General features: G+C 36.6%; 4 protein-coding genes across 6 annotated transcripts; all 4 read left to right on the top strand.

Moving 5' to 3' along the window:
- Positions 1-3901: 3901 nt before the first annotated feature.
- On the top strand, positions 3902-6374 carry LOC121255473 (mannose/glucose-specific lectin Cramoll-like). Its single transcript, XM_041155824.1, has 2 exons — positions 3902-4123; positions 5613-6374. The coding sequence occupies exons 1-2, from the start codon at positions 3934-3936 to the stop codon at positions 6215-6217; spliced, it is 795 nt and encodes a 264-aa protein (XP_041011758.1). The 5' UTR covers positions 3902-3933; the 3' UTR covers positions 6218-6374.
- A 1133-nt stretch (positions 6375-7507) lies between these two features.
- LOC121255462 (annexin D2-like) lies at positions 7508-9144 on the top strand. Of its 2 annotated transcripts, none has more exons than XM_041155809.1 (4): positions 7508-7733; positions 7957-8108; positions 8209-8427; positions 8535-9144. In XM_041155809.1, exons 1-4 carry the CDS (start codon positions 7661-7663, stop codon positions 9036-9038), a joined length of 948 nt encoding a protein of 315 aa, XP_041011743.1. In that variant the 5' UTR covers positions 7508-7660; the 3' UTR covers positions 9039-9144. The 2 variants fall into 2 exon arrangements, with proteins under 2 accessions (XP_041011743.1, XP_041011742.1); XM_041155808.1 differs by having other exon boundaries at positions 7521-7733; positions 8514-9144.
- A 4228-nt stretch (positions 9145-13372) lies between these two features.
- LOC121254186 (alpha-methyl-mannoside-specific lectin-like) lies at positions 13373-15020 on the top strand. Its single transcript, XM_041154145.1, has 2 exons — positions 13373-13577; positions 14515-15020. Exons 1-2 carry the CDS (start codon positions 13373-13375, stop codon positions 15018-15020), a joined length of 711 nt encoding a protein of 236 aa, XP_041010079.1.
- A 1527-nt stretch (positions 15021-16547) lies between these two features.
- On the top strand, positions 16548-17901 carry LOC121255483 (annexin D5-like). 2 transcript variants are annotated; one of them, XM_041155838.1, is made up of 3 exons: positions 16548-16914; positions 17015-17233; positions 17341-17901. In XM_041155838.1, exons 2-3 carry the CDS (start codon positions 17033-17035, stop codon positions 17842-17844), a joined length of 705 nt encoding a protein of 234 aa, XP_041011772.1. In that variant the 5' UTR covers positions 16548-16914; positions 17015-17032; the 3' UTR covers positions 17845-17901. The 2 variants fall into 2 exon arrangements, with proteins under 2 accessions (XP_041011772.1, XP_041011771.1); XM_041155837.1 differs by having other exon boundaries at positions 16549-16914; positions 17320-17900.
- The last annotated feature ends 2700 nt before the right edge of the window (positions 17902-20601 follow it).

The following is a 20601-nucleotide window of genomic DNA, read 5'->3' as shown; positions in this document are numbered from 1 at the left end:
GTCTCAGAACTCATTCTAGAGGAACCTCGACGTTGGAATGTTCTTCTCCTCAATACTCTTTTTTAGATCATTCCTTTAGAGAAATCCAAAAAATACCCTGGCCAATCATAATTTTCAGACTGTTCAAGATAAGATCAATTGGATTTATCATTCCTCTGAAAAAATTTTAGTCAAATCAGCTTATGTCGCCCTTGTCAAGGATAACAATCCTCCCAACCCCAACAATCAGACCCTCAATTGACAGAATTTATGGAAATTGAAAGTGCAAGATAGATTCAAAATTTTTTTTGGAAAGCAAGCCATGACTACCAAAGCAAAGATCAACCATGTCATACTTCTTGATGAAGAGTAAATTCTCTGTCCGTTATGCAACACAGAACCAGAAGATATCTCCCATCTTTTCCTCAATTGCATTTACTTTAGAATCCTGTGGAGGCACTCTAATTGGCCAATTGACATTTCTTCTTTCTCAAGATAGTCTATTCTTATTTGGTTAAAAAACATCCTCAATCCTTCAATTGTCCTAAAAATTCCTGAGGATGAAAGTCATTCCTTCCAACTTTTTGCTCTAATAGCTATGGATAGTATCTGGTTTCTCAGAAATCAAATAATCCATAAGGTTCCCTCCTCTCCAACACTTTTTTCCTTCATAGAGTCAGTTTTCTCAATTTTCAACCAACATTTAGTTGCTTGGGTAAATGTTAAAGTTCAATCACTCCAAATGGAACCAATGCATCTTCTAGCAGGTTATTTTCTCATCAGATTTGATGTTGCAGTGCAGACCCAAGGTTATGTAATAGCAGTCATATGCTGGAATGACTCAGGAGAAGCTATCTATGTAATTACTGATTTCATATGCAGTGTCAGTCCAAACTTAGGAGAAGCCAAGGTTGCCTTGATGGCAGTTACTGAAGCAAAAAGATTGGGTCTGGAAAAAATTTTATTGGAAGGAGACTCAAGCACCACCATAGAGGCATTATCCAACTCTGTTGTTGTACAAGATTGGACTATGATCCCAATCATGGGTGATATCAAGCATCATCTGTAAGGCCCAGATTCTTCATCAAGTGGCCCGGACCTGGCGTGTAAATGGCCCAACCATTTTAGTGTTTAGTAAGAGTCCCAAACGACGTCGTTTTTGGAGGTGAGTGTTTCTTCTTCAACTTCCGTTTCTTTTTCTCCTTTCTTTCCGCATTTCTCTGCTTCAATTTCAGTTTCTTCCGCAACTTTCTTTCTCCCACGTCTCTTTTTTTCCTTTTCGGTTTCATTTTTTTTTCTTGTTGCTGCGTTAGTCTGTGAGTTCCGATTCTCTGCCCAAGTTTCCTCAAGTTCGGTTTCTCTCTTGCGCTACACTTGTTTCGGTTGCCGTACTGCATTCCTCTGTTTTCTCTCCTTTTTGCATTTCGGGTCTTCCTCTGCAAGTCCGTGTGCGGTACCTCTCATCCCTCCATTTTCAACTGGTAAGGGTTTCTTTCTCATCCTTTTAAGTTTTGGTTTCTTCTACTATAACCGATTCTGCTTCTTAGTATTTGGTTTGATTTATCTTCATTTTCTGCAGTTTTTGTTTTGGTCATGAGGTTTGGGTTGTGTTTTGTGAGTCTGGGTGTTGTGCGTGGTGAGTCTTCAGGTTTGTGTGTTCCGTGTATTCAATGAAGCTTTTGCTGGAGATTCTTGTTGCCATAGGTAAATTTTCTTGCCTCTATTTCCCGCACACACTCACACACAGTTACACTTCCTCTCATTGATTTTTTTGGGTAATGGTTTCATTTCTAGATTAGTTTAGTGGGCTTCTCTTTGGGATTTTCTTGGTTTATTGAATTTCTTGTGGTGATTTGTCTGAGGTTTGAATTGTTTGAAGTTACATTGTAGTGAAACTGTTGGATTAGTGGTTGAGAAAATATTTAGAAGTACCGGTTCATATTTCCTGTTATGGAGTTGTGAATGGAAAGAAGTGTGCTTTGTGAAGTGTTATTTGGTTTGGAATGGTGGGTTGTAATTATTTTGAAGGAGGTTGTGATATTTTCTTTTAATACTTAGTTTATATTTTTTTTTTATGAATAGGTGGCGAGATTGATAGAGGTCAATTTCAAGGTATAGATAATACACTGCAGGAGTCAGGTAAGCGGAATTCCTATGCTAGGCCTTACACGAATTATTTGAGACTGAGGTTGATTTTCTGAAAACTTTGCATATTTTTGTGGTGAAATGAGAACTTGGAAAAAACAAAATCAACATCGGTCGTTTATTTGCTACTCATGAAATCTGTATGAAAAAAAGAAAAATATGTTCTGACATGCATTGTGTAGACATGAGCTAAATTCTGTCATGTGATTTCTGAAATCTGAAAAATGAGCGATATTAAGAATATGAAAAGTTGTGCATTTATTTGAAAGGATGTTCTGGCTTTTGTGTTCAGTGTGTGTAAACTGTCTGATTCTGTTTTGATACTCTGTATTATTTTGATATAACATCTGAAAACCTTTGGCATGGTGTACTGGTTTTCGTATCTGACTCTGTCTCTGCTTTGCTCTGCTCTGCTCTGTTATGCTCTGCTCTGTTTGGGTTGGTACCAACTTCTCTGTCTCTGAGCGCACCCACTTTGGAAACAAAGTGATTTTATTGTGGTCTTTCCTGTGTGCACACTCGGGGCTCCGAGAAGAATAAAGGAAAGATTTCACCTCTATCTCTGCCTGGTTTGGCCACCGGGGTTAGCACAACCCTACCACGAGGGTGAAACATGGTCTCTGCTATGTTTGATGCTCTGTTTTGATCTGATGATATGCTCAGTTTATGTTATGCCAAAGCACTATGGGTTTTTACTTGTCTTAAAACCATCGCTCTGTTACTCTTGAAAAATATGTTCTGTTCTGCATGATAACTCTGGAAAATATTTTGTTCTGCATGTTATTCTTTGTAAATGCTCATGTTTGCACATTAGCATATGATTTCTGCTTACTGAGTTGTGATAACTCACCCCCTATCATGATAATATTTTTCAGATGATATGGAGAATCCAAATGAGGACCTGGATTAGATTGGTGAACGTGTTTAAGTTGAGGAAATGTGGTTAGAAGAAGGACTTATGATATTCTTAATTTTTAATGTCTTTGAGTTTTAATTATATTTTCAGGTTTAGTAGGACCTATGGTTTTATCAGTTTGGTATGTTACTATTACCGAAAGATTGTGGACCCCTTTGATATGTTTTTATTATTATTGCATTTAAGATTGTGTGGAGTTTGTAATGAGATTATCGAGAAGATATGAGATTGATTTCATTTATGAAGTTTTTGGAGATTATTCTTTGGATGTGTTGGGAGACATGTTTATGAGTAACAGGTAGTAATTCTCCAAGCCACCCGGGTTTGGAGCGTTACATCGTCTCACTTCCTTCAAAGAATGGAGAGTTAAGAAAATACATCGTTCAATGAATCAATACGTGTACAATTTGGGGCAATGGACAGCGGCGACGCAAGCCTACGGCAACATCTCTCTAATCCAAATTTCTCCTTCTCTATTGTTATTTCATAGTAAAAATGATCTACCTCTGTATAATTAGTTCCTTTTTTTTTTTTATCTTGGACAACTTTTGATGTATTGGATTTTCGTTTTATTTATAAAAATACTAGTCTACTTGAGAGGGGGAAAAAAACTTTCTTTAGCTAAAAAATAACAGTTAAAAAAAAAGGCAAGCAAAATTGAGAATTTGGGATTTGAAATGTTGTCACTTGTCACGATGATATCCACAAATGCATTTTCCTGATTGGCGGCTAGCAAGACGACATTTAGTCTAATTGTAATCAATTTCGTTCAAATAATGCAAGGCTAGATATTTATAAAAAAAAATAATGCAAGGCTAGATACCTCAACTGCAAATTCAAGTCATATTTCATGACAATTTGCAAGTCTTCGAGCTCAAAAGTCTCTCCCAATCATGGGTATCCCCCCACCAAAGTTGCTTCTTCCCTGGTTGATGATGGCCATTTTCCTCTTTCTCATAATCCCGTCTGCAACTCAGTTATCCTTCAGCTATTCAGATTTCAACAAAACTTTAATACTTACTGGAAACGCCACAGTCTCGGGTTCAGTCATCCAGCTCACGCCAAACGCAGTGGACAACTGGGGTCGAGTCATATATTCGGTGGACAACTGTTACTTTTCATCATTGATTTTTGTCATCCTCAGTCACGCTGGCTAAGGTGGCACATTTTAACTAGTTTACATATAAAACCACTTATAACTATATAAAGAGTGTGACCGTGAATGACAAAATTAAGAATGAAGAATATCATTTTTCTAGTCAAAATATCAAACACTTGAGACTGTTAAGGCAGACTTGACAAAACCTCAATAAAAAGAGAATTGAAGGTGAACGCAAACTAGAATCTGAGTGCTTTTGGAATGATTGAAAGTGTTAGAATTTATCATCTCTGGAAAATTAAGAACAATAAAAACTAAAGAAACCTGTAATATACTTCAAGTAGAATTCTAAGGAGATACTTCTACAAGAGGTTTTGATAATATAAGAATGAAAGAACATGAAAATGTGAAAGATTATTTAAAAATAATCTTGAGATTGATAGACAAAATGAAAGCTTATGATGAAAGAAAATATTGGTCGTAGGAAATTTAAGATTGATGATCGTGTGGTAATTGTTATCGAAGAAATTAAAGACACCTCTGAATTAGACCCGACATTTATTAGTAGTCTGTCAATCATACGGCAATACTACATAAGACATATGAGTCTTCAAATCACCTATATAAAACAATATAAACATTTATTGATAACTATACGTGGATTGAAAATCATTCACATGATTTAATCACTCTATAAAGAAAGAAATAAAGCAAATCATCAGTGATGAACTCTGCCTGTTTAGGTATGACCTGATAGAGAGGATTTTTTTCATAGACTCTTGGGTATTGCTACCAGAGCTATAGTAGCTGGAAAAGAATATAAAGCCATAAATGATGGTATTGACTTTATACCAGGACTAAAAATAGGAAAAATGATATTTATAATTTTAAAGTATATAAATATTGTGTATTTTATTTAAAAAAAATTGTTAAATATAAGATTTACATAAAAAAATAAATTTTTAAAATGATGAATTTTACTTTTTATCAAAAAAAAAAAAGTGCAAGACTTGTATACTCTGTACTGTATTTAGCTAAAAAATAACAGTAAAAAAAAAGGCGAGCAAGACTCAGAATTTGGGATTTGAAATGTTGTCACTTGTCACGATGATATCCACAAATGCATTTTCCTTGATTGTCGGCTAGCAAGACGACATTTATTTAAATTGTAATCAATTTCAGCCAAATAATGCAAGGCTAGATACCTCAGCTGCAAATTCAAGTCATATTTCATGACAATTTGCAAGCCTTCGAGCTCAAAACTCTCTCTGGAGTCTCTCTCAATCATGGGTATCCCTTCACCAAAGCTTCTTCCCTGCTTGATAATGACCATTTTCCTCTTTCTCATAATCCCTTCTGCAACTCAGTTATCCTTCAGCTATTCAGATTTCAACAAAACTTTAATACTTACTGGAAACGCCACAGTCTCGGGTTCAGTCATCCGGCTCACGCCAAACGAAGTGGACAACTGGGGTCGAGTCATATATTCAGAACCGTTGCATCTTTGGGATAAAGAATCCGGAAAACTCGCAGAATTCACTACCAAGTTCTCCTTTATCATCGATTCGGAAGGTAAAGACAGATATTCAGATGGGATCACATTCTTCCTTGCAAGCCCCGATTTCCCACCACCTCGACCAACGGATGGCGCTGGCATTGGCCTTGTCAGCCGCGACCAAGCGAGAGACTCGAGTTTCTTAGATGCAAATAAATTCGTTGCAGTTGAGTTCGATACATTTCGCAACGATGAATTGGACCCTCCGGAGCCTGTTCATGAACACGTCGGTATCAATATCAACAGTATTAGATCTCAGAACTCCACACCATGGTCTAGTGTTATCAAGGAAAACAGAACATATAGTGCTAGTATTACTTACGATTCCGCTGCCCAAAACTTGAGTGTCACCTTCACTGGGTTCAGTAATGGTACCATTCCAATTCAACAGCACCTTTCTTCAATAGTTGATTTGAGAGATTACTTACCAGAACGGGTTGAATTTGGCTTCTCTTCCTCTACAGGATTGCTCTCTGAATTGCACATTCTTCGCTCGTGGTCTTTTGAATCGACACCACCTTAATTTGTAGAGAGACAAACTTAACTCTAATAAATTCCCCAGGTGTTTTGAGGTTCTTGTCGGTTGTTAAGTTTAAAGAGTTTGTAGCTTTTGTGTCTTTCGGTTTTTCATGTATATGCTCGTGGGAGATATAATACCCGTGAGAGATGTATGTGATCTAGCCACCATATAAAAGACATGAAACCTCCGAATTACTATTTGTCTTACGTTCCTACTCTGTCATAGTTCGTGCTTGTAACTTCTGCCATCTCCAACAACATTTACTGAATTTAGAAATCGACATAGTAGGCAAGAAAACGAAGCAATCCGAGTTCTGATGTTTTAAGCTTCTAAAATCACTCTACAAACAGGGGCATTTTTCTTCAGATGCTCAAAATTTTTAGGCCTTTGAAGTGGTTCATAGATGATCGTCCTAAGGAATCAATTGATTTTCTGGCTTGCACGGCGTGTTCCTGAACTCTCAACACCCTACTCTTCTCCAATTGACTCGATTTCATGAGGCTCCTTTACATGCTTCTTAAGTATTACTGAGCATCCTTAATTCTTGTTTTATGTGAGAACTGTTTCACTCTCTGTTTTCACGTAATTTATTCATGCGTGCGTTTCTTGTAATCGGTGACATTCCTTGAAAAGGTCTAGCAGCACCTTCACCTAAAACATACGGAACGACTAACATCAACCAAGTAGTGTGGTTATTTTGCAGATCCTCAATGCAGACTTTGAATTAAAATGAGAACTGGCAAATGGCTTATCAAGTGTTAAATTTAAAGATCTTAGTGCCTGCCTACTTTGGGTTTTACCTTATTTTTTTGTTTGCAATTCACATTTTGATAATTTTTCATCAAATGATTTCCTAATCTAGATTTTCAAAGGAACATGTGCACATATGTTGTAGAGAAATTATGCACCACAAGTCAACTCAGAAAACCATGTATGGACCCTTGATTTTTCACGTCCCTATAGATCTCCGCAATGGGTTGCTAACAAACATAGAAAGAACCTTTTTTTCTGAAGCCTTTGACTAAAAAACCAGCTGGGGATCGAAGGATTCCTCTAATTTAGTACCCAATATTAGAGCCGTTAACAATGTAAGAGATGTATCAGACGCTAGATCTCAAGTACTTGCCCCTTTTTTTGTGTTATATTTTAGCTAAAAGGAAGTCGACGGCACAGGGAGGAAGCTCAAGCTGGCATGAATGAGAAAGTGAAATGTGGTAGAAATGGTTCGGTTGATATTGGAAATGAGGATTTATTCCGTTCTTTAATATTCTTCCACTTTGGACGTGGCTGTTTTTCCTTGAGAGTTCTAGCGAAAAGGAAATTATTCCTTGGAGTAGTCTACAACAGCTAGCTGCTCCACCTATAAAAGTCCCTGTCAGGTTTCTTGGGTTTTAGCATCACACACAAGAGACATACAAAGACCATACATTTTAGAGGAATTTGTCGATGGCTGCCAGTTCTTTCCAAGGCAATGAACGATATGAATTCGATTGCCAAATTCTTCATCATTATCTATCTGGTAAGTTTCCATTTTCCCCTTCTTCATTGTTCATGTTTGTTTGGGTGGAAAGAAACTGTTTCCAACCGTAATTATTATGAAACATTAAACATACAGTCTTGGCAGTGGAGTACTCTCCAGCTTAACAGGACATTATAAGAACTAATGGACTCTCCATATTGCAGTATCATCTGGACTTTAACAACATCACTTTTGTCTTGCTAATGCCAATCATCAATTGTAGGCAATGGTACAATCAACAACCAAAAGCTTGTGGATATCTTCGTACATAGAAGTTCCTTTGAGTTCAAGCTCATTCGTCAAACTTATGCTGCTCTTTATGGTCAGAATGTTCTTCATCTCTTCTCAAATATCCAGAGGAACAATCCAGTTGCTGTGAGTATGGTTGCTTGATTAAGTAACTATCATTTTCCTTTTTTCACCCTTCACAAGCAAGACCTCACACTAATGTCGAAAATATGTTGCATATATACAGAGAGCAGCCTACCTTCGCATGATTGAACCGCAAGAGCGTGACGCCGAGATAACTAGGAACTCGCTTTTCGGAGGGAGTGTGAATCTTAACACTCTCATTGAGATTGCATGCACCCGACCTTCTTCGGAGCTGCAGTGTATTAAGCAAACCTACCGCTCAAGATACAATTCTGAACTTGAGCAAGATGTCACAGCAAAAGTCAGGGGCGGATTCAAAGAGGTAACTACTTAGCATGCATCTCTTTTTAACGATCAATTACTTTAAAAGATCATGCCATGAAATTTTTGGTATTGATCTTTAATTAGATTCTGCTGGCGGTTTTGAAGTCGTGTCGCAACTGTGGTGGGAGAGTGGACATGAGCATGGCCATGTGCGATGCCAAGACTCTGTATGAAGCAGTGGAAAGTGGGAGGACTGTGGACCAGAAGACCATCATTTCGCTTTTAAGTCAGCGGAATTCTGGCCAAGTCAAAGCCATTCTCGTCTCCTACAAACAGCTATATGGCCATGAATTCTGCAAGTCGCTGAAACAAAGCAAATGCGGGCAATTTGGAAGAGAGGTACGAATCGTGATTCGATGCATACAAAATCCTGAAAAGTTCTTTGCCAAACAGCTAAGGATGAAGAATGCTGATGCTCGGGAGATTTTGATCCGGATAGTGATCACTAGGTCCGAGATAGATATTAAAGACGTTAACAAGGCTTTTGCAGCTAAAACAGGCAGTTCCATTGAGAAACTTGTGAGAAGGGATTTCAATGATAATAGTAAAGATCATAAGACTAATAACATTGTAGCTGATATCTTGATTGGACTAACGAAACGTAGTTGAAATATTGAGTTTATATATATATACACGGCCACCTATGCTCGTGTCTAATGGTTATACTATCTATACACATCGTCTATCTAATAAAGAACATAATTTTTGTTGATGCGGCTATCTTTTTTCAAAAAATTGAATTATCCAATTTGATGCAGTTGAAGAGCTTATCCATTACTTATAGCTAATACTCAATAAAATAGCTGTCACGCAATTGGATGGGATAAAAAATCATCTAAAGGATGCATATAATCATTACAATTTTTTCAAATTTTATAATAAATAATCTAATTTTTACAAATCTCAAAATAAAAATTATATTATAACAATATTTTATTCAACTTTCAATAAAACATCTCATCTCATCTCATCTTAACTGCGTAACCAAATGAGGTACACTGAATATAGAGCCTACAATGGGAAGAAAAATGATAGACCAACTATTTGTAAACAATTTGTTTACAATTATAAATTAAATTAAAATAATATATTTAATTTTGACTTGATGGTTTAAATATTTTTTAAAAAAATTATATTATTAAAAATTGTAAATGGACCATTATTCTATTGTAAGGCTATCACTGCTCTAATGGGAATTATAGTTTGTTCCCGCAAAATTCCTATTTCTTAAAGGATATGTATTCTCTATTATCATCTAATTAATACATTAAATTAAGCAAATGATAAAATAGAAGTAAATGAAACTACAGTGGAGGAAGTCAATTTCTATCTTGGTCAGGTTAATTAATAGAACAATTTAATGGGCCAGAATTTTGTTCAATGGGCCCACCTTCATTGAATTTTTGGGTTTGTAATTCACGGGGATTTCTTTTCTTTTAGAAATTTTATTATCTGCGACGTCTAAACCAGCCATGAACTTGGCAAGGACGGGGTGGGCAAGCTTTGGCATTCCTGCAGTGCTCCAACCTCTGATCCTGACCCTGGGCACCAGGATTTATTACCCAATAAAGTGAAAAGGGCGATCTGCATGCCCGATCTCAGACAAAGTACGCTTACTGCATGCAACGAACTCTCTGGCATCTGCTAAGAAGAGAGCGTCTTGTCTCTCCAGCGAGACGGTACGTACGTACAGTAAGTTGCCCAGGGGTCCTTAAGCTGTGTTCTTACATGCATGAATGATTGTTAGCAGTGCCTGCTGGCCTGCAGTTACAACTTATGGGGTACTGTACAGGAACTTGTGCTTTTCTAGAAGAAATTAGGACACTTTTCCATGTAAATTATATATTATATATAATAGAAGACAATTCGATGTTAAAGAGTCTTAAATGCCAGCCAGCAACAGCCACATAAATAACTAAGCAGAATGGATATGACTGTTATGATGTGGTCCGATACTAAATATTAATTCTGGTACATGTCCGTTTGAATTCATTGCATGTCGTTAAATAAAAATTTGAGTGTAATTAAAGCATGGCCGGGTGCATGCTTTTGACTACATTCAATCTCCATGTAAATCCTTTTTATCCGATGGTTTTTCACGAGGGCTCCTTTCTCCTGATCCCTCTCTCTCTCTCTCTCACTTCTTGGGAGTCACGGCATGCACGTACACTGCTCGGCTAGTCATGCACGCCCACGCCCTTGCACAATCAGCACTTTGCGCGTGTTATATCAGGGCAATTCCGTCTCCCGGCCCGTTGTATCTTTACCCCCATGCCAGCCTTCTCCCTAGGACACCTTTTTTGCAGATCACTCTGCGACTTGAATACAACCGCAATGCATGTTCATACTGATTTGCTGCAAGGTAAAAAACAAACACTATCTAGCTACATATATATATATATATATATATTTATATGTCAATCAGCTCAACTTTTTTGGGGTCTGAACGGCTACGTACGTCCTGGCACTCAACAAACAAACATGAACATATCCATTTGGAGTTCGAAAAAGCAATGTTTACCATTTTCTGATCTTTTCCACACACAAGTTCAGATTAAAATGTCTGTTGCGTCGCGCAGGCTCAACGGATAATTAACGAAGTATATGCCAGGCTTGCTGTCCTGCTTAAAAAAGAGGCAACGCGCGCGCGCGAGAGTGTACTTTACTTCAGTTTAAGCAACCAGGCGATGCAGCTATGTACGATGCACACTCATGTAAACGAGAAGAAAAGTGTCGTGGAGATATCTAGAGAAAGAGATCGAGACGCTGCGCTCACCGGTAACGATAGATCATGACCTGAATCCAAATGGCTATTCATAAATGAATAATCAACATATATATAATATTGTAGCTGGAAATTAATGATTGGAGGAAAACTAATTAACCTCTGGAATCTAAGGGAGCACATGAACGAATGGAGGTTGTAACAAAGTGCCACTCATAGTAGGCATCTATTTTCTTTCTTTTAAAGGTTATAAAGTAGCCACTTCATAAATCTTGATGGTTAGTCCTTAATGGCCAATCGAAAGTTACACTTATCTTATTTATTTTCATAATAATTCTCATCACATCTGATATCATATCATCTAATCATTACAAGATTCAATAACACTTTCAAGTAATTTTTTCCTCTACTCATTTGACACCTAAACTCTCTTTTCCACAAATTTTGGTGAGGGTTTGAAGATAGAAAGAAAAAGAAATTCAACCCAAAATTTTGAGATTTTATCTGCATTCCTAAATCGTTGGGAGGTCTTAGAATTATAACCATGTCTTCTTTTAATTCTACTCTGGTTTTGAAAAATGTTTGGTCTCTTCTCAATGGTCCAAATAGTCTTTGGAAGGAGCTCATCTCAAAAAAATATCTTGGCTCTACAACTTTTTTCGAAGCTACTCCTAAAGTTTCCGATTCCCGATTCTGGAAAAGTTTGCTTAAACAGAGAGAATTTCTAAGATCTAGCACTTGCTATCAAATCAATAATGGGAGTTCTACTAAGGTCTGGATTGACCCCTGGATCCCCACCATTCACAATTTCATCCCTGATCCAAATCCTGAAAACAATTTGGATCCTAATCTAAACATGACTCTCTCAGAACTCATTTTAGAAAAACCTAGACGTTGGAATGCTCTTCTCCTCAATACTCTTTTTTCGGATCATTCCTCTAGAGAAATCCAAAAAATCCCCTTGGCCAATCATAATTTTCAAGACTATTCAAGATAAGATCAATTGGATTCATCATTCCTCTAGAAAATTTTCAGTCAAATCAGCTTATGCCGCCCTTGTCAAGGATAACAATCCTCCCAACCCCAACAATCAGACCCTTAATTGGAAGAATTTATGGAAATTGAAAGTGCAAGATAGATTCAAACTTTTTTTCTGGAAAACAAGCCATGATATCCTTCCTACCAAAGCAAAGATCAACCATATCATACCTCTTGATGAAGAGTAAATTCTCTGTCCGTTATGCAACACAGAACCAAAAGATATCTCCCATCTTTTCCTCAATTGCATTTACTCTAGAATCCTGTGGAGGCACTCTAATTGGCCAATTGACATGTCTTCTTTCTCAAGACAGTCCATTCTTATTTGGTTAAAAAACATCCTCAATCCTTCAACTGTCCTAAAACTTCCTGAGGAAGAAAGTCACTCCTTCCAACTTTTTGCTCTAGATAGTATTTGGTTTCTTAGAAATCAAATAATCCATAAGAGCATCCACATTGGCTTGGCCAAATTCATCTTCAAAATTTAGTCAATATCATATTTTTTTGTATTTGCATATTCCATTTAAATTCAATCTCCACATTGGATTAACCATTTACTCTCTATATAATAAAAAAATATTATTAATTTATTTATATCACATTTTATAATTCTACCAATTTAATATTAATAATAATTATATTCTAATTAAATTAAATTAAATTAATATTTATTAAATATTAAATTAACATTAAATATTAATAATAATTATGATTATATTATAATTAAATTAATATTAATATTTATCACATTTATTAAATATTAAATTAATTTTAAATATTAATAATAATTATATTATAATTAACTTATCATTATAATTAACTTAATAATTAATATTCTAATTAATATTAACTAATTTATTTATTTTTATCACATTTTATATTTAATAATAATAAATCGAACCAAATTTCTTAATTACAAAAAATACCTACATATTTTGTGAGATGAGTGAGAATTTAATATTTTAATGTTTGGCTAACCTACTGTTCACCTACAAATTTGGAGAATCACTGTAGCAAGAATCTAAAATTTTATAGAGATGCCCAATCCAATGTGGTGGTTTTTTGGCACACATTGGCTAAAGTTTAGCTATCATTGGACTTTGGCCAAGCCAATGAGGATGCTCTAAGAAGGTTCCCTCCTCTTCAACACATTTTTCCTTCATAGAGTCAATCACTCCAAATGGAACCAAGGCATCTTCTAGCAGGTCATTTTCTCATTAGATTTGATGTTGCAGTTCGGGCCAAAGGTTCTGTAATAGCAGCCATATGCTGGAATGACTCAGGAGAAGCTATCTATGCAATTATTGATTTCATATGCAGTGTCAATCCAAACATAGGAGAAGCCAAAACTGCCTTGATGGCAGTTATTAAAGCAAAAAGATTGGGTATGCAAAAAACTTTATTGGAAAGAGACTCAAGCACCACTATAAAGATATTATCCAACTCTGTTGTTGTACGAGATTGGACTATGATCTCAACCATGGGTGATATCAAGCATCATCTCCCTTCCTTCAAAAAATGGAGAGCTAAGAAAATACATCGTTCAATAAATCGATACGCCCACAATTTGGCGTAATGGGCAGCGGCGACGCAAGCCTACGACAACATCCCTCTAATCCAAATTCTTGATTCTCTATTGTTATTTCATAGTGGAAATGATCTACCTCTATATAATTAGTTTTTTTTTTTTTTTTTTATCTTGGACAACTTTAGATGTACTGGTTTCCATTTCTATTTATAAAAATACTAGTCTAGAAGAAGAAGACGACGACTTTGTTTAGCTAAAAAATAACAGTTCAAAAAAAAATGCGAGCAAGACTGAGAATTTGAGATTTGAAATGTTGTCGCTTGTCACGATGATATCCACAAATGCATTTTTCTTGATTGGCGGCTAGCAAGACGACATTTAGTTAAATTGTAATCAATTTCAGCCAAATAATGCAAGGCTAGATACCTCAGCTGCAAATTCAAGACATATTTCATGGCAATTTGCAAGCCTTCGAGCTCAAAACTCTCTCTGGAGTCTCTCTCAATCATGGGTATCCCTTCACCCAAGTTGCTTCTTCCCTGCTTGATAATGACCATTTTCCTCTTTCTCATAATCCCTTCTGCAACTCAGTTATCCTTCAGCTTTTCAGATTTCAACAAAACTTTAATACTTACTGGAAACGCCAGTCTCGGGTTCAGTCATCCGGCTCACGCCAAACGAAGTGGACAACTGGGGTCGAGTCATATATTCAGAACCGTTGCATCTTTGGGATAAAGAATCCGGAAAACTCGCAGAATTCACTACCAAGTTCTAATTTATCATCGATTCGGAAGGTAAAGACAGATATTCAGATGGGATCACATTCTTCCTTGCAAGCCCCGATTTCCCACCACCTCGACCAACGGATGGCGCTGGCATTGGCCTTGTCAGCCGCGACCAAGCGAGAGACTCGAGTTTCTTAGATGCAAATAAATTCGTTGCAGTTGAGTTCGATACATTTCGCAACGATGAATTGGACCCTCCGGAGCCTGTTCATGAACACGTCGGTATCAATATCAACAGTATTAGATCTCAGAACTCCACACCATGGTCTAGTGTTATCAAGGAAAACAGAACATATAGTGCTAGTATTAGTTACGATTCCGCTGCCCAAAACTTGAGTGTCACCTTCACTGGGTTCAGTAATGGTATCATTCCAATTCAACAGCACCTTTCTTCAATAGTTGATTTGAGAGATTACTTACCAGAACGAGTTGAATTTGGCTTCTCTTCCTCTACAGGATTGCTCTCTGAATTGCACATTCTTCGCTCGTGGTCTTTTGAATCGACACCACCTTAATTTGTAGAGAGACAAACTTAACTCTAATAAATTCCCCCAGGTGTTTTGAGGTTCTTGTCGGTTGTTAAGTTTAAAGAGTTTGTAGCTTTTGTGTCTTTCGGTTTTTCATGTATATGCTCGTGGGAGATATAATACCCGTGAGAGATGTATGTGATCTAGCCACCATATAAAAGACATGAAACCTCCGAATTACTATTTGTCTTACGTTCCTACTCTGTCATAGTTCGTGCTTGTAACTTCTGCCATCTCCAACAACATTTACTGAATTTAGAAATCGACATAGTAGGCAAGAAAACGAAGCAATCCGAGTTCTGATGTTTTAAGCTTCTAAAATCACTCTACAAACAGGGGCATTTTTCTTCAGATGCTCAAAATTTTTAGGCCTTTGAAGTGGTTCATAGATGATCGTCCTAAGGAATCAATTGATTTTCTGGCTTGCACGGCGTGTTCCTGAACTCTCAACACCCTACTCTTCTCCAATTGACTCGATTTCATGAGGCTCCTTTACATGCTTCTTAAGTATTACTGAGCATCCTTAATTCTTGTTTTATGTGAGAACTGTTTCACTCTCTGTTTTCACGTAATTTATTCATGCGTGCGTTTCTTGTAATCGGTGACATTCCTTGAAAAGGTCTAGCAGCACCTTCACCTAAAACATATGGAACGACTAACATCAACCAAGTAGTGTGGTTATTTTGCAGATCCTCAATGCAGACTTTGAATTAAAATGAGAACTGGCAAATGGCTTATCAAGTGTTAAATTTAAAGATCTTAGTGCCTGCCTACTTTGGGTTTTACCTTATTTTTTTGTTTGCAATTCACATTTTGATAATTTTTCATCAAATGATTTCCTAATCTAGATTTTCAAACGAACATGTGCACATATGTTGTAGAGAAATTATGCACCACAAGTCAACTCAGAAAACCATGTATGGACCCTTGATTTTTCACGTCCCTATAGATCTCCGCAATGGGTTGCTAACAAACATAGAAAGAACCTTTTTTTCTGAAGCCTTTGACTAAAAAACCAGCTGGGGATCGAAGGATTCCTCTAATTTAGTACCCAATATTAGAGCCGTTAACAATGTAAGAGATGTATCAGACGCTAGATCTCAAGTACTTGCCCCTTTTTTTTGTGTTATATTTTAGCTAAAAGGAAGTCGACGGCACAGGGAGGAAGCTCAAGCTGGCATGAATGAGAAAGTGAAATGTGGTAGAAATGGTTCGGTTGATATTGGAAATGAGGATTTATTCCGTTCTTTAATATTCTTCCACTTTGGACGCGGCTGTTTTTTCCTTGAGAGTTCTAGCGAAAAGGAAATTATTCCTTGGAGTAGTCTACAACAGCTAGCTGCTCCACCTATAAAAGTCCCTGTCAGGTTTCTTGGGTTTTAGCATCACACACGAGACATACAAAGACCATACTTTTTAGAGGAATTTGTCGATGGCTGCCAGTTCTTTCCAAGGCAATGAACGATATGAATTCGATTGCCAAATTCTTCATCATTATCTATCTGGTAAGTTTCCATTTTCCCCTTCTTCATTGTTCATGTTTGTTTGGGTGGAAAGAAACTGTTTTCCCAACCGTAATTATTATGAAACATTAAACATACAGTCTTGGCAGTGGAGTACTCTGCAGCTTAACAAGATATTATAAGAACTAATGGACTCTCCATATTGCAGTATCATCTGGACTTTAACAACATCACTTTTGTCTTGCTAATGCCAATCATCAATTGTAGGCAATGGTACAATCAACAACCAAAAGTTTGTGGATATCTTCGTACATAGAAGTTCCTTTGAGTTCAAGCTCATTCGTCAAACTTATGCTGCTCTTTATGGTCAGAATGTTCTTCATCTCTTCTCAAATATCCAGAGGAACAATCCAGTTGCTGTGAGTATGGTTGCTTGATTAAGTAACTTTCATTTTCCTTCTTTCACCCTTCACAAGCAAGACCTCACACTAATGTTGAAATTATGTTGCATATATACAGAGAGCAGCCTACCTTCGCATGATTGAACCGCAAGAGCGTGATGCCGAGATAACTAGGAACTCGCTTTTCGGCGGGAGTGTGAATCTTAACACTCTCATTGAGATTGCATGCACCCGACCTTCTTCGGAGCTGCAGTGTATTAAGCGAACCTACCGCTCAAGATACAATTCTGAACTTGAGCAAGATGTCACCGCAAAAGTCAGGGGCGGATTCAAAGAGGTAACTACTTAGCATGCATCTCTTTTTAACGATCAATTACTTTAAAAGATCATGCCATGAAATTTTTGGTATTGATCTTTAATTAGATTCTGCTGGCGGTTTTGAAGTCGTGTCGCAACTGTGGTGGGAGAGTGGACATGAGCATGGCCATGTGCGATGCCAAGACTCTGTATGAAGCAGTGGAAAGTGGGAGGACTGTGGACCAGAAGACCATCATTTCGCTTTTAAGTCAGCGGAATTCTGGCCAAGTCAAAGCCATTCTCGTCTCCTACAAACAGCTATATGGCCATGAATTCTGCAAGTCGCTGAAACAAAGCAAATGCGGGCAATTTGGAAGAGAGGTACGAATCGTGATTCGATGCATACAAAATCCTGAAAAGTTCTTTGCCAAACAGCTAAGGATGAAGAATGCTGATGCTCGGGAGATTTTGATCCGGATAATGATCACTAGGTCCGAGATAGATATTAAAGACGTTAACAAGGCTTTTGCAGCTAAAACAGGCAGTTCCATTGAGAAACTTGTGAGAAGGGATTTCAATAATAATGGTAAAGATCATAAGACTAATAACATTGTAGCTGATATCTTGATTGGACTAACGAAACGTAGTTGAAATATTGCGTTTATTTATATATATATATATATATATATATATATATATATATATATATACGTGTCTAATAGTTATACTATCTATGCACCGTCTATTTAATAAAGAACATACTTTTTTTTTTTTTGATGCGTCTATCTTTTTTAAAAAAATTGAATTATCCAATTGGATTCAATTGAAGAGCTTATCCATTACTTATAGCTAATACTCAATAAAATATCCGTCACGCAATTGGACGGGATAAAAAATATCTAAAAGATGCATATAATTATTATAACTTTTTTAAACTCTCATACAAAATATAATAAACAATTCAACTTTTTCAAATCTCAAAATAATAATAATATTAAAAAATATATTATAACAAAATTTTATTTAATTTTTAACAAAATATATCATCTGAGCTACGTAACCAAACGAGGTACACGGAATATAGGGCCTACGATGAGAAGAAAAATGATAGACCAACTATTTGTAAAACATTATAAATTAAAATAATATATTTTTTGAAATTTTAGTTTGACTTTTTATTTTGACTTAATAGGTTTAAATATTTAAAAAAATTATATTATTAAAAATTGTAAATGGACCGTAATTCGATTGTAAGGCTATCACTGCTCTAATGAGAATTATAGTTTGTTCCCGCAAAATTCCTATTTCTTAAAGGATATTTATTCTCTATTATCATATAATTAATACATTAAATTAAGCAAATGATAAAATAGAAGTAAATGAAACTATAGTGGAGGAAGTCAATTTCTATCTTGGTCAGGTTAATTCGTAGAACAATTTAATGGGCCAGAATTTTGTTCAATGGGCCCACCTTCATGGTATTTTTGGGTTTGTAATTCACGGGGATTTCTTTTCCTTTTAGAAATTTTATTATCTGTGACGTCTAAACCAGCCATGAACTTGGCGTGGACGGGGTTGGCAAGCTTTGGCATTCCTGCAGTGCTCCAACCTCTGATCCTGACCCTGGGCACCAGGATTTATTACCCAATAAAGTGAAAAGAGCGATCTGCATGCCCGATCTCAGACAAAGTACGCCTACTGCATGCAGATCTTCTTTACATGCAACGAACTCTCTGGCATCTGCTAAGAAGAGAGCGTCTTGTCTCTCCAGCGGGACAGTACGTACGTACAGTAAGTTACCCAGAGGTTCTTAAGCTGTAGTCTTACATGCATGAATGATTATTAGCAGTGCCTGCTGGCCTGCAGTTACAACTTATGGGGGTACTGTACAGGAACTCGTGCTTTTCTAGGAGAAATTAGGACACTTTTCCATGTAAATTATATATTATATATAATAGAAGACAATTCGATGTTAAAGAGTCTTAAATGCCAGCCAGCAACAGCCACATAAATAACTTAGCACAAAGGATATGACTGTTATGATGTGGTCCGATACTAAATATTAATTCTGGTACATGTCCGTTTGAATTCATTGCATGTCGTTAAATAAAAATTTTAGTGTAATTAAAGCATTGCCGGGTGCATGCTTTCGACTACATTCAATCTCCATGTAAATCCCTTTTATCCGATGGTTTTTCACGAGGGCTCCTCTCACCTGATCGATCTCTCTCTCTCTCTCACTCACTTCTTGGGAGTCACGGCATGCACGTACACTGCTTGGCTAATCATGCACGCCCACGCCCTTGCACAATCAGCACTTTGCGCGTGTTATATCGGGGCAACTCCGTCTCCCGGCCCGTTGTATCTTTACCCCCGTGCCAGCCTTCTCCCTAGGACACCTTTTTTGCAGATCACTCTGCGACTTGAATACAACCGCAATGTATGTTCATACTGATTTGCTGCAAGGTAAAAAACAAACACTATCTAGCTCCATATATATATATATATATATATATATATATTCATATGTCAATCAGCTTAACTTTTTTGGAGTCTGAACTGCTACGTACGTCCTGGCACTCAACGAACAAACATGTACATATCCATTTGGAGTTCGAAAAAGCAATGTTTACCATTTTCTGATCTTTTCCATGCACAAGTTCAGATTAAAATGTCTGTTGCGTTGCGCAGGCTCAACGGATAATTAATGAAGTACATGCCAGGCTTGCTGTCTTGCTTAAAAAAGAGGCAACGCGCGCGCGCGAGAGTTTACATTACTTCAGTTTAAGCAAGCAGGCGATGCAGCTATGTACGATGCACAGTCATGTAAACGAGAAGAAAAGTGTCGTGGAGATATCTAGAGAAAGAGATCGAGATGCTGCGCTCACCGGTAACGTTAGATCATGACCTGAATCCAATTGGCTATTCATAAATGAATAATTAACATATATATAATATTGTAGCTGGAAATTAATAATTGGAGGAAAACTAATTAACCTCTTGAATCTAAGAGAGCACGTGTACGAAGGAAGGCTGTAATAAAGGAACACTCGTAATAGTAGGTTTCAATTCTCTATTTTTGGAGGTTATAAAGCAGCCATTTCATGAATCTTGATGGTTGGCCCTTAATAGCCAATTGAAGATTACATTTTTTTCGTTTGTTTTCATAATTATTCTCATCACATTTCATATCATTTGACATAATCGTTACAATTTTATTAAATTTTCACATAAAATAAAATAAACAATTCAACATTCTCAAATCACAAATAAAAATAATGTTAAAAAAATATATTCTAACAATATTTTATTCAACTTTTAACTTTTATCTTAACTTATCTTATCTCATTTTATCTGTGAAAACAAACAAGACTATTTATATAGCTTCTCTCCCATTTGGATGTAATA

The sequence above is a fragment of the Juglans microcarpa x Juglans regia genome, chromosome 3D (genome assembly GCF_004785595.1).
Source record: "Juglans microcarpa x Juglans regia isolate MS1-56 chromosome 3D, Jm3101_v1.0, whole genome shotgun sequence".
Taxonomy (NCBI): Eukaryota; Viridiplantae; Streptophyta; class Magnoliopsida; order Fagales; family Juglandaceae; genus Juglans; species Juglans microcarpa x Juglans regia.
Note: the sequence above shows the minus strand (reverse complement) of the source record. Positions and strands in the feature narration are given on the sequence as shown.

Coding starts and splice junctions, on each gene's coding strand:
- LOC121255462 (XM_041155808.1), top strand. CDS start 7,661: ATGGCTGCCAGTTCTTTCCAAGGCAATGAACGATATGAATTCGATTGC. Junction 7,734..7,956: donor TCTTCATCATTATCTATCTG/GTAAGTTTCCAT, acceptor CATCAATTGTAG/GCAATGGTACAATCAACAAC. Junction 8,428..8,513: donor TCAGGGGCGGATTCAAAGAG/GTAACTACTTAG, acceptor ATCTTTAATTAG/ATTCTGCTGGCGGTTTTGAA.
- LOC121255483 (XM_041155837.1), top strand. CDS start 17,033: ATGATTGAACCGCAAGAGCGTGATGCCGAGATAACTAGGAACTCGCTT. Junction 17,234..17,319: donor TCAGGGGCGGATTCAAAGAG/GTAACTACTTAG, acceptor ATCTTTAATTAG/ATTCTGCTGGCGGTTTTGAA.
- LOC121254186 (XM_041154145.1), top strand. CDS start 13,373: ATGGAACCAAGGCATCTTCTAGCAGGTCATTTTCTCATTAGATTTGAT. Junction 13,578..14,514: donor TATTAAAGCAAAAAGATTGG/GTATGCAAAAAA, acceptor TCGATTCGGAAG/GTAAAGACAGATATTCAGAT.
- LOC121255473 (XM_041155824.1), top strand. CDS start 3,934: ATGGGTATCCCCCCACCAAAGTTGCTTCTTCCCTGGTTGATGATGGCC. Junction 4,124..5,612: donor AAACGCAGTGGACAACTGGG/GTCGAGTCATAT, acceptor TGGACAACTGGG/GTCGAGTCATATATTCAGAA.